This window comes from Vipera berus, assembly GCF_964194415.1.
Source record: "Vipera berus genome assembly, chromosome: 8".
Classification (NCBI taxonomy): Eukaryota; Metazoa; Chordata; class Lepidosauria; order Squamata; family Viperidae; genus Vipera; species Vipera berus.
The window spans coordinates 13,547,455-13,561,222 of record NC_138211.1 but is presented as its reverse complement, the minus strand read 5'-3'; the positions used below and the strand labels follow the sequence as shown (position 1 = coordinate 13,561,222).

Here is a 13,768-nt window from a genome sequence, read left to right as displayed (position 1 = left end):
TCATGAGCGCATGAGTGACTGTGCGTAGGGCATCTCGGTCCAGATAGGGTCGCAACTGGCGCACCAGGCGAACCTGGGCAAAAGCCCCCCTGGTCACGGCTCCTATATGATCTTCAAAATTGAGCTGTGAATCCAGGAGGACGCCCAAGTTGCGAGCCCTATCAACAGGGGGTAACACCTCACCCCCCATCATTAAAGGTGGAATAGTCTGGTTAACCCAAGATGCCGATATGCACAGCCACTCAGTCTTGGCAGGATTGAGACGAAGCCTGTTCTTGAACTGATTCATTTTGTTGCCTTCAATTTAAAAAGAAAAGATTAATTTGACCACGTGAAATTCTGATTTGTGCTGAATAATAGTTTCTATAGGGGGATGGGGGTGGGTATCCTTTACACTTTTCAATAAAGTTCCAAAGTTCCTGGCAGTGAACTAAGTATTTCCTGGGCCCATAAATAAACACATGACAGCCTGGATCTTTTAGTGAATATGCGACTAGAACTCAATTAGCTTGGCCAACATTGAGGATAATGGATGTTACAGTCTAAAACACTGAATAGGCATCTGGCTGTGAGTACATGTTTTCCATTACCTAGAGGAGAAAGAAAATGCCCTAAAGGAAGTTTTAATTTCTGTCGGGGTTTTATTTTAAGTAGATGCTGTAAGGTTATTTACAAGGGAAGAAAAAACATTGGGTTTTATGTATGAACAAGGCATACTAGATTAAATGAACTTTAAGGCCCCCTTATCTCTGCTATGACAATTATTTTCACATAAATTAAAATTAACCATATGGTTGACTTGCTGTGCATTTCTCTCAGCCTCAGAATCGGACATCAGAAGAGTCCAGCCTGATAGAACCAACGGCTTACTGTATCCAGCATTTGGTTCTGTGATTGGATCAGCCTGGAAACTGATGCCTTCCCCAGATCTGATGACAACAAGATCTACAGTGAATCTACATTTTACATCAAAGTATCTTTGACATAAGAAAGCAATGGAAATGTATATTTCCTTTACTACAGATGTGCTGACTGGAATGCATGCTGGGCGAGGAGGAGGAGGAGAAGAAGATTAATATCAGAAAAAAAGCACTCCCATTCATTAGTAAGTACATATAACATGGATGGAAACAGCCAGGAAAATGCCGAGGATGGGTCTTTAACCACTCGATGATGGCTTTGCTGCTGGGCCCAGATTCTGTCTAGTAGAAAAAGCAAAGCTGTCAGCCTTCAACAGACATCCCCATTTTCTTGCCTTCTTGCAACAGTAACCTGGAAGGTCAGCATCCCAGCAAAAGAGCACGCCAGCTGACGTCAAAGGAAGTAACTGCCAATCGACTGGCTTTTGGGAAAGAGCATCCCTGCAGCTGTAACTCACTAGGAAATGTCAGCTTATCCTTGACTGTTATCATCTCCTGCACGAGCGTTCCCCCCCCCACTTTGAGAAAGATAATGCAGCTGATTTCACAGATAGAAGAGATGAAGAGTTGTAAGAGATGGCTGGTGTTTCTTCTTTCATTTAGGAAGGAATCTCTCTAAAATCCATACTTGCTTCAACACCTGCACCCTTCGTTCCTCTCCCACCACTCTGTGGACCATCTTCTAACATTTTTCATGGAAGTTATCACCGGCCTAAACAAGGTCAGGTAATGCTGCAGGGCAAGTCACACCATCTGCATTTGAAACACTCTGCCTCTCAGACTTAATGTGAGTTTTCATCATTGAACATCTCTCTGGATTTTGTAATGTCTATTCATTTTATTTTCACTTAAATAAAGCGAAGGTCAAGGAGATCCAGACAGGCTCTCCTTGCTGGGAAATCATATTTTATCCGATATCCGCACTTTGGGAAAATGTGATTCTCTCTTCTGTCCCATCAATAGCATGACAATGTGGAATGGATGGTAACCACTATGCTCAAAGAAGCTACACAGGTTGTTATTTTCAGAAACTGAATATGTTCAGAGCTGGGATAGGGATTCTTTCCCATTACCTAACATTTGAGGTTTGCATCCATGTTGGAGGATCTCCTTCTCTTCTCTTCCCTTCTTTATTGTCAAAGAAGGAGTGTGTCTCTCTGCACCCACCATAATTCTTGGCCATTTAACCAAATATTCTGGGGTTTGCAGGGCAGTCTGAATCATAACTAAAAATACAGGCCAAGTTACTAAACAAGCTAAGCTAAAGCATGTTAACTACTTTGTGGTTTGGGAGGAAAAAGACTTACAGCATGGGCATTTAAACTCTTCACAAGGGAGATACATGTTGAACTCATACATGTATTGTTTTGAAGGACCATTTCTAAATGTTTAATATCATTCTGGCAGAAGTAGTCTTTTCCTTAAGACTTGGGAGTCAACACCTCCTGCCTTAGTTGTCCTGCAATTACTGTCTCCATTATCACTGAAAGTCATCATGTTTTAGCCATGCCTGAAGACCAGCGTGTTAGAAAAAGGACACAATGCAACCATAGACAAACATCACAAAAAATACAGATTGCACAACTGCCCCAGTTCCATATTTATCTAAACAAAACCAGGAACAGTATGATAAAGTGATCCAATGTGCATGACACATTCACCACACTACCCTCTTTGCATACAGAGGTTTAAGAGGGAACTAAAACAAAGCCATTGCAGAACTGGACATACTACCCAGAGAAAGTTTGCAATATACCATCTCCAAGAGACTTTTTCCCCAATTCATTTGTATCAGGTACACAACTAGAATTCAGTGGTGATATGGTCAGAGTACTTTCCACAAAGCCTCATTAAAGAGTCATAGCCACAGTATTATTTTTTAAAAAAAAATGTTGTATTTTTTGTTCTCATGTGTATGTGCTGTCTTTTCTCTTGAAAACTCAAAATGGTGTCACTGGAGTTTCTCTCATTTATCTTCCCAAGAGTCTGGACTCTGACTGGGCAGAATCTGATGTGGAGGAATCGGACGGTCTTGAGCATGTTATCTGGACTGAGTTCGATCCTGTTTCCCCTGATGATGTGGACAGGATCATGGGGAGGTTGAGCACCACCACCTGTTTGTTGGATCCGTGCCCCTCCTGGCTAGCTTATGCGGCTCGGGAGGGGACACGAGGCTGGTTCCATGCAGTAATAACTGCTTCCTTGAAGGAGGGTGTCTTTCCTGCCGCCTTGAAGGAGGCGGTAGTGAGACCCCTCCTCAAGAAGCCTGCTTTGGACCCGGCTGTTTTAAATAACTATCGTCCAGTCTCCAACCTTCGCTTTTTGGCGAAGGTTGTTGAGAGTGTGGTGGCGCATCAACTCCCTCTGTTCCTGGAGGAAGCTGATTATCTGGACCCGTACCAATCGGGTTTCAGGCCTGGATACAGCACGGAGACGGCATTGGTCACGCTAGTGAATGATCTCTGGCGGGCTCGGGACAGGGGTTGCTCCTCTGTCCTGGTCCTATTAGATCTCTCAGCGGCTTTTGATACCATCGACCATGGTATCCTACTGCGGCGTCTCAGGGGGTTGGGAGTGGGAGGCACCGTTTTACGGTGGTTCTCCTCCTACCTCCTGGGCCGTTCGCAGTCGGTGTTGACAGGAGGGCAGAGATCCGCCCCGAGGCCTCTCATTTGTGGAGTTCCTCAGGGGTCGGTTCTCTCGCCCCTCCTGTTCAACATCTATATGAAGCCGCTGGGTGAGATCATTCGTGGTTTCGGGGTGGGGTATCATCAGTATGCGGATGATACCCAACTTTTTCTTTCCACCCCGAACCAACCCAGCGATGCCCTCGCCGTGATGTCCCAGTGCCTGGAGGCGGTCCAGGTCTGGATGGGGAGAAACAGGCTTCGTCTCAATCCCGCCAAGACTGAGTGGCTGTACATATCGGCATCTCGGGTCAACTAGAATATTCTATCTCTAACGATGGGGGGTGAGGTGTTACCCCCCGTTGATAGGGCTCGCAACCTGGGCGTCCTCCTGGATTCACGACTCAGTTTTGAAGATCATATAGGAGCCGTGACCAGGGGGGCTTTTGCCCAGGTTCGCCTGGTGCGCCAGTTGCGACCCTATCTGGACCGAGATGCCCTACGCACAGTCACTCATGCGCTCGTGACCTCCCGTTTAGATTACTGCAACGCTCTCTACATGGGGCTGCCCTTGAAGACCACTCGGAGGCTTCAACTGGTGCAGAATGCGGCCGCGCGAGTTGTGATGGGGGTTTCCCGATACTCCCATGTAACACCTCTACTCCGCGAGCTGCATTGGCTTCCAGTTGCCCTCCGGGTGAGATTCAAGGTGCTGGTGATGACCTATAAAGCCATAAATGGCTTGGGTCCGGGATATCTGAGGGAGCACCTGCTGCCGGCATCGAGTTCCCTTCGTCCAGTGCGCTCCCACAGGGAGGGTCTTCTCAGGGTCCCTCCGGTAAGAGATTGCCGGCGGGTAACACCCAGAGATAGAGCCTTCTCAGTGGGGGCGCCTGCCCTTTGGAACCAGCTGCCAGTGGAGTTGAGGACTGCCCCCGACCTCCGTTCATTCCGCCGGGGCCTGAAGACCTGGCTCTTCGAGCTCTCTGGCCCAGGCTGAGGAAATTTGATTTTAATGGGGGTTTTATTTGACAGGGGCACATACAATTTTTTCTTTTAAACTTGTTTTAACTTTTGTATTCGGTTTTTTAATTTGCCCTGTAAACCGCCCTGAGTCCTTCGGGAAAGGGCAGTATAGAAATGTAATAAAATAAAAATAAATAAAATCTCTATCAAGTAGCTGAGATGAAGCTAGGGACTGGTCCTATTAGGTCATGGTCAAGAAACTCTTGAATTGGACTTCCTGGTCTCAGTCCAACCTCTTAAGCAGTGTTCTATGCCAGGGGTCTTCAAACTTGGCCGTTTTATGACTTGTGGATTTCAACTCCCAGAATTCCTCAGCCAGGCATGCTGGCTGAAGAATTCTGGGAGTTGAAGTCCACAAGTCATAAAATGGCCAAGTTTGAAGTCCCTTGCTCTACATCATCGTCTTTGTCAGCCTTTCAGTTGTGTCTGACCCTTGACCACTCTATGGATCAGCACTCTCCATATCCCTCCATCTTGCACCACCTCCTTCAGATCTGCCATGGTCATCCTGGGGTCTTCCTTTCTAGTGTCCAGCCAAGGGCACTAGGGCAGTCCCTTCACCTTTTTTGCGGATTGCTCCCAGCATGATTGACTTTTCGCGTGAGTCAGCTCTCATGACATGACCAAAGTATTTTTAAAGAATTAGACCAATTGCCAGTTGAGGTGATTGTTAGAATATTATATGCTGGCTTTTGGGACCTGGCTTGAAATTTCAATTCTATCCTGAAGCTGATTTGGAAGTTGACTTCAAAGCAGTAAAGGTAGTTTTTGACTTACAACAATTTATTTAGAAAGGGACTGAAAAAAGTGACTCACGACCATTTTTCCCACTTACGACCATTGCAGCATCCCCCTGGTCATGTGATCAAAATTCAGATGCTTGGCAACTGACTCATATTTATGACAGTTACAATGTCCAGGTGTCATGTGATCTCTTTTTGTGATCTTTCAACCAGCAAGTCAATGGGGAAGTCAGATTCTCTTAACAACCATGTTCCTGACTTAACAACTGCAGTGATTCACTTAACAACTGTGGCAAGAAAGGTTGTAAACAGGGGCAAAACTCACTTAACAACAATTTGGACTCAATTGTGGTCGTAAATTGAGGACTATCCGTAGCCCTGGCTGTCGTAAGGATGAAAAGTGAATCGAACCACAACTTAAATTTCTAAAGGAACAGTTGTTGACATCCCAGCCTCCATTGATAAACAGAATTTCATACAAGATTTTTTTTGAATTTGAAGATTGCAGGATGAGAAGGATTAAAATATTTGTGCCTTTGAGTCCGTCTTGATTCTTTGAAGACTTGAGTCAGTCTTGACATGACAACAAGTCCATGCAGTTTTCTTGCAGAAATGATTTGCCTTTAGCTTCTTCCTGAGATTTGATGAAACTATAAGTTTACATGATGATTTTAAATAGAATAAAGTATAAAGGCTCTTAAATTGAGTTCAATTCTGGGTGATACACAAAACTGGCTGTAGTTTCCCACTGACTGACTTCTTCTGGAATATCTTGTTTTCTTTTGTTTTGGTCTGAGATTTTAAGCAGGACTGAGTCTCCTTAGCATTTTGTACAGTATCTTCTAAGGCCTTCTGTGGCAGAGTAACTCATAGAACAGTAATAGAAAAGTGAAGCATCTTACCTTAATCATTCCTGTCCTCTTATCATATGAGCAGGTGATCATTGTAGCAGATGAGACAGAGTAAATCAGGAAGTGCATTATAAACACAAAGTTTCATCCCACTAAGGGTGTTCTGTTATTTATTTTTTAAGAAGGCTGCCCTTTTAAATTGTGTCAAGGAAAGGTTTTTGGATAATGCTGACTTTCTCCTGAAAGCCACATCTAATGACTAAGGGAAACTGATTCAAAACATTCCAGATATTTGAGAGATGGCAGAGAATAATTCTCTGTTGCATCAGGATTGTATTCTGAATGTGTTTCTGTTCTGTAAATAATGATAAGGATTTGAGACATTTATACATCGGTCTCGGACGAAGGCCTCTAGATACTTAGGACTAATTGCTGTTCCATTTCAGCCTGTTCTTGGGAGTTTTCATTCCTGCTTTTTAGTCATTAATGGCCTCTGTTTGGTTCTTTTTTAATTTTTCTGCAAATCTTACACCGAGCAAGGAATGGAACGTAATAATCTTCAAGGTCTTTGATGTGTCTCTCCATTATTATTATATATTTTTTCATCACGGTTATACTTATTTTTCTTACTATGTTTTATTTGTCCTGGATCACTTTATAAACTTGGGATATACTGTTTTTAAAAATAACAAAAGCATATTGATACATGGAATAATAGAATCATCATATTTTTATGGAAGGAATCTTGCAATTTACCTAATCTGAATTTTAACTGGATTGACAGCTCTAGATGGTGAACTGCATCTGGCACAGGAATTTAATTCATTGCCTCTGTTTACCCTGGTCCTGAATTAGTTACCAATCACTGTACTCCATTTCTCAACCTGTTAACGCCTTAACAGGAGCATCCAAAGTGGATTTTTGCTGAAAAAGAGAGAAAAGCTTTGGTTGGTAGGACTGATTTGAAGCAGGACGACTGGCTGGAAAACATCTGGCAACCCTCAAAAGAAGATAAGCTGGCTTAAAGCCCTTTGGGGATTGTACAGCCTTCCCGTGGGTGGAGCTTCCCTTGTAATTTCAATGCCTGCCACTTGTCCCTACCTCCGCCCCCACCCCACCCCCCAACTCCAGAGAGGACGAGATTGGCCTTGGTGTCAGCCAGCTTGCTGTAAGTGATGTCTTTCCTTATCTCCCAGCTGACAAAATAGCATCCTTCATCAACTGTATTTAAGGGTGGAGACCAGCAGAGCCTCCAGTGACACTACTACTCCGGGAGCTGAAAGACACAAGGAGTAGCAACACAAATCAGGAATCCTTTGAGACTTTTAAAAAGACTCTCGTGATGTTGCCAGCAACATTCAAGCTTTGCGCCGGCATTTCCTACAGACACTTGCACAACATGACAGGTAAGGATGCATCACGTAACTCTTGAACAGCAAGAGAAGACTGGAGACAATATTTGAGGGTTGGTTGAAGTCAGAGAAGCCAAATTCAGGACAAGTTTTTTTGAACGGTTCAGGCTGACAGTTCAAGTTTAGCTCTTTGGAAGACACCTTAGGCTGAGATGATTGATCCTGATCCTTTCTCCAACCAAAACTAATGCTTTATTCCTGAGCCATAATGAAGCACCCATACTCTTATTTTTTTGCTTTGGAAATCAGTACAGATCGAGCCAAATCAATAGGTGTTTGTGCACAGCTAATAGGTAAAATTCAAAGATGGAAGGTTGATGGAAGGCTAGGGTTTCTTCTTTCCAGATGGGCTAAACTGTTAGTTCCTGGGATTACCTTTGTGCATTGTTTTATCAAGCAGTAGTACAGACAGAAACGTGCTGTAAGCAACATCATAAAGTATTTCCCTGGTCAAATTAGTTTGGGGAATACTGTTTGCATTCTTCTGGTTGCTAATTTATCATTGTCCAGGTGTTATGTTTTGGACACAAGGTGAACTGCAAGAAGGCTATGTGTAAATTGAGCAACAGAAAAATGTTTTGCAAATTCAGACCATGTGCCACTAAGTCAGCACCTTTCCTTACAATAGCCCCTCAGATGCACATGGCAACAGTGGTTCTGCACTATTCAGAAACAGCTTTTCTAGTGGAGAAAAATGTCAGCTGTTACTTTCTACCTTGCATGACGTTATTGAGGGCAAACTCTTCCTGCCTATTAACAGCCTGAAATTAGTGCATTGGCTGTGAAACTTTTTATTTCTCTTTCTTTTTCCTCTGCCCTTACAACAACCACTGATAGACCAGCTCTGCTTTCACAATCAGTGGATTTAGTGGTTAGTATCGCAAGGCTTTTCCAAAGTCAGGTGTTGAGGACTGCAACTTATGTCAACGGTAGTGCCAAGAAGCAGTCTCTCCTTCTGAGGCTATCACAGCTTGGAAGGGAAAATATTGTAGGACTATTGAGGATGGTGAAAAACCAACTCCTTCTAAGCCTCTAGCTAGCTAGTCTTGCAATGACCACTGATTTGTATTTTAGAAAAAAATTTTTTTATTTTAATTCCATTTTAATGCCTTCCTTCTTTCCTTATAACTGGTAAAATATGGCTGAAAAGCAGGAATGGGAAATGCCGTACTTAAGGCAACTGTGTTTATTGATGTATTCATCTGGAATGTTTATATTCCACCTTTCATCCATCCTGAATCTCAGGATGACATACATGGGAGATTTCCAAGCAGACTCCTATCTGGGCACTGACCAGATTCAAATCTGCTAAGCTTCAGCAAGGGGGCTGTTTCATCTGACCATACCCTTCCAGGCCTTTTTCAGTAACTCGAGTGCCTCTTCCTAACCATGGTGTATTAATTTTCTTTTCTGTATTAACCATTATGTACTCAGCTGTATATTATCTAGATCAGAAGTGGGAAACTTTTACGGCCCATTATGGAACTTCGCCTGTTTACTTGTGCATTGAACAACAATCCCACCGTGCCAAAGGTTAATTTAATAACCAATTTAAACCTTCTGCAAACACAGAAGACAGAGAAGTTGTATGGACTTCTCCTTACATTGTATTTTTATTTCAAAATAAACAAACAAGCAGAATAATGAATATCAAGCCAATGATGAACTTTTATCCAAATAAAGGTGCAAAACGGTTATTTTAAAGTGCAAACGGGCTCTCTCGGAAGCAGGAAGCTGATGATTTTCTGCAACTAGAGGCACAGAATCTTCAGCTCTTCGGGGCAGGATTCATTTCTCCGTATTCAAAATCAAAGCTTTTTGTGGATGCCCTCTACAGACATGCAACCAACAACACACATTGCCCACCCCAGAAGCTGTGCTGGCTGGGGATGGTAGGTGTTGTAATCTCAACATACTTATAGGATACCAGGACGTTGTTGTTGTTTTTTTTGTAGACTCCGGAAAAGGGTGAAGAATTCAGTGCAGAATTCCTTTTCTTTCCCCCCCCCCCCCCAATAATGCTGGGACTTCTTCCTCTTAGGTTTGAAGAGACAAGCAGCCATAGCCATTGTCAAGGAACTGAAGAAAGTTGCATTTTCCAGGCCTGGCCCTACCGAGTGGATCAACAATGTACACAGGAGGAGTTCTCTTCTAGGCAAGTAGCATATAATTGCCTTTCCACCCCCCCAGAAAGCACCTCCCTGTTTTGAGTGTGCTGGCAGCAATGACAGAAGATTGCAGTTTCTTTGATTTCTATTTCTTAAATCTAATTCAATTGTGCAGGTTCAAGGCTGGAAGAGAACCCTTTCAATGATATGGAGATGTCCTACATCAAGCAAGGAGAGGAAGCTATTCAGAAGTCTCTGAATATTCTTGGCGAAAAAAGCGGCTGGAAAACTGAGGCAGTGATGGTACGCTTAACAGTTTTCCAAGAGGAGACTATTATTAAGAGACAGTGACAAACTTTAGGTTGCTGTAAAGTAGAAACGTTGAAATGGAGCAAGAAATGGCTGGTTGTAGCATTATGAGCAGCAATGATGTTGTTGTTGATAGTTGCGAAGTCGTGTCTGACCCATTGCGATCCCATGGACAATGTTCCTCCAGGCCTTCCTGTCCTTTACCATCTTCTGGAGTCCATTTAGGCTCACGCCTACTGCTTCAGTGACTCCATCCAGCCACTTCATTCTCTGTCGTCCCCTTCTTCTATTGCCCTCAATCTTTCCCAGCATTATGAGCAATAGAAATCTGTTACGTAGAGCTTAATTAGGAACTTGGGGCTTCAAGGATGACCCTGTGTACAGCATATGATAGTAGTACAGCTAGGGGTGTCTTGGAAAGTCTGCATATCACATTAATACCTACCAATTGTTTATTCCTACAGAACAATGGTGACAAAGTCTTGAGCAAAGTGTTGCCTGACGTAGGGAAGGTTTTCCAGCTTGAAGTAGTAGTTGACCAACCCCTGGATCGTGTCTATGATGAGTTAGTGGAAAAGATGGAGCAGATGGGAGACTGGAATCCGAATGTTAAAGAAATCAAGGTAAGGCTTTTGCAGGTAGAGACCCTTTTTGGAAATGAGGAAAAATTGCAAGGATTATTAAGCGACATGGCCCTTTCAAAATTTTTAGAAGCAAAACTATTCTTCAGAGAGAATAGCAATAAAGTAAAATGATACCCAGAGTTAAATTGCTGGAGAATGTTCCGTGGGGATTGGAGATTCCGTTCCCCAAATGTTGAATCATAATTCTGGGCATCTTTCATTCTTGACCAGAGGGGCTTGGGTTGTAGTGGCAGGAGACTGTAGTTCAGCAACATCTGGAGAATCAAAACCTTGATGTACAATAAGTTCTACTTGTAACATGAGCAAGGGAAAGTGCAAAAATAAAATTTGCCAACAGCTAGGGGTTGAGCTGAGCATCAGTTACTCTACCAGCTACTCACCCTTTCGATGTGTTCTGTCTCTCGCTATTTTGTGGGAAAGGTTCCTCCAATAGTTTGGTTGTGTGTAGTCAGAGATGCCCCAGCTTCTGAGTTAGTTTTGGGGCCTGTAAACAAACAGCTCCCAAATGTAGGCAAGAGGAGAAACTTGCTTGTAGTGTCTCCTTCTCTACAGATGAAAGTATACTGGGGTTTTAATTGTGTACAGGGTCAATTTAATATTTTTAATTCGGTTTTAACTTTTGTATGTTGGATTTTTTAATTTCCTGTAAACCGCCCTGAGTCCTCAGGGAAAGGGCGGTATATAAATGTAACTAAATAAATAAATAAATAAATAAATAAATACATTTATTGCCTCTTCCGTGGCATTGATTCTTTAACCTGTAATCCAAAGCTGAAGTCATTCTACATTTTTTAAATGCACCAACTTTCTTTCTCCGTAAAAATTTTGCTTTGTCTTTTTAATGGTCCATTGCACAATCAGCCAGATGTTCAAATTAGATTTGGCATTTTTATCCACCTACTAAGTCCTTCCCAAAGACCTGGGATAGGCAAGTGTACTGTTGTTGTTGCTGTTATTAAAATGGCCATCTTTTCATAGATTCTCCAAAGGATTGGCAAAGATACCGTGATCACTCATGAGACCTCAGCGGCAACTCCTGGCAATGTAATTGGTCCACGAGACTTTGTCAGCGTCCGGTGTTCCAAACGGCGTGGCTCTACATGCCTCTTAGCAGGCATGTCAACCACCTACACCGCCATGCCAGAACAAAAAGGAGTTATCAGGTACCCCTTGCCTTTGCTTAAACTACATAGTTCAGTTACAGAACAGATCCCCAACTCTAGGTCCTTGTATCTGAATCCTCCTCAGCAATCCTGAAAAAATACAGGAGCTGTAACCTAAGACATCTAGAGAACATCAGGGTAAGCAAGTCCACCCTATTACTAAGACTCAAACTTAGTAGCAATATGGTTGCTAATGAGGAGACATCTGATGCCTTTTCTTCAGCTGATGTGCTGAAATATGCTATGACAGGTTGATGGTGTCAATGGAAGGACAGATGATGTGGTAGACCTCAGTAAAAGGGCAGTTTTCCAGGAAGGAGGGAGAACATTCAAAGGAGGGGTCAGGAGCCAAAACAAGAGGCAACACAGACCAGAGGAAGAAAGTTAGAATAGCCACTCCCTAGAATCTCCCTGGGTATAGCCGTTAGGATGGGAGTAGTAAGAGTTTAGCCTGGCAAGATTCTGTCTGTTGAGTGTAAGCAAATAAAGAACTGAACTTTGGTTGGGTTATTCCTCGTCGTTCTTGAGTAACTGTTTTCTTTCTTTTCTGCAGAGCGGAAAATGGTCCCACATGCATGGTTCTTCATCCAGTTCTAGGAAATCCCTCACAAACCAAGTTAACCTGGCTTCTCAGCATTGATTTAAAGGTAAAGATATAGGACAATCCAGGCTGAATCGTGGTGACTGTTACTTTTACAAAAACACTTCCATGCCATCTTACAATGGCTTGAGGTGTTACGGCAGTGCACAGCTTAGATGGGGATATTTGTATTGTCGAAAAGAAAGAAAACTGGGGTTTTATATTTTTTCAGGGATTTAGTTTAATCTTTTTTAATTGCTCTTAATTTTTGTATTGATGTTTTATATACCCTGTAAACCGCCCTGAGTCCTACAGGAAAGGGTGGTATATAAATTCAATAAAATTCAAAAAATTCAAGTTAATCCTGAACTGATTGTAGTTGCTCCCCCATCATCATTAAAAGGAATAAGGTAGATTATATATAAAACCCTCTATCTGCAATTGTCCCATTGTAAAATGAGTTACTGGGGATAGGAAGAGATGAGTCTTCCTTTTGTGTAAATATTATACTTTTGAGGTTTTAAAAAATAAAAATTCTCCCCTCAGGAAAAAAAACAACAAGACTAAAGGTTTGTTCTTATGTATAACTGCGAACAATGTCAACATCTCAGCTAACAAGAGAATCATAAAGTACAAAGATATATGGATTCACAATTTGATTAAATATCTACATGGAGAATTGGATAAGAAATAAACTCCCCTTCTCTTTTCATAGTTAAAAATTATCAGTACAGGTAGTCCTCGACCACAATTAAGCCCCAAATTTCTGTTGTTAAGGGAAACATTTGTTAAGTGAGTTTTGGTCCCTTCTACCTTTCTTGCCTCAGTTGTGAAGTGAATCACTGCAATTGCTAAGTTAGTAACCTGGTTAAGTGAATCTGGTTTCCCCATTGACTTTGCTTCTCAGAAGTGTACAAAAGGGGATCATATGACCCTGGGACACCACAACGGTCTAAGTACGAACTAGCTGCCAAGCATTTGAATTTTGATCACATGATCACTGTGATAGTCATAAATCACATTTTTCAGTGCCGTGGTAACTTTGAACGGTCACTAAACGAATTGTTGTTAAGTCGACGACAAATTTCAGGCCAGAAACATAAAAAGTCCTGAATGTAGTTATGAAATTTATACGCTCAGTCCCCAAACTGTAGCTCTACAGAAGCTGTTGAACTACTAAGTTTCTTTTTCTCGATGTGGAGCTTGAGTCTACTTCTAACTGCATAGCAACCTGGTTTAACATCCCCACCTTTTTTTTTTAATTCCAGGGATGGCTTCCAAAGACACTGATCAACCAAGTTCTTTCTCAAACCCAAATGGATTTTGCTAACCACCTCCGGAATCATTTGACCAAATCTACATCTGCGCAAGCCCTCAGATGCTAA

The 13,768-nt window shown here is 42.5% G+C and overlaps 1 protein-coding gene across 1 annotated transcript; it reads left to right on the top strand.

Annotated features, from left to right (window-relative positions):
- Nucleotides 1-7,509: 7,509 nt before the first annotated feature.
- On the top strand, nucleotides 7,510-13,768 carry STAR (steroidogenic acute regulatory protein; the record flags this gene model as incomplete). Its single annotated transcript, XM_081333702.1, has 7 exons — nucleotides 7,510-7,573; nucleotides 9,621-9,734; nucleotides 9,863-9,990; nucleotides 10,461-10,619; nucleotides 11,619-11,803; nucleotides 12,357-12,450; nucleotides 13,652-13,768. The coding sequence occupies 7 exons, from the start codon at nucleotides 7,510-7,512 to the stop codon at nucleotides 13,766-13,768; spliced, it is 861 nt and encodes a 286-aa protein (XP_081189828.1).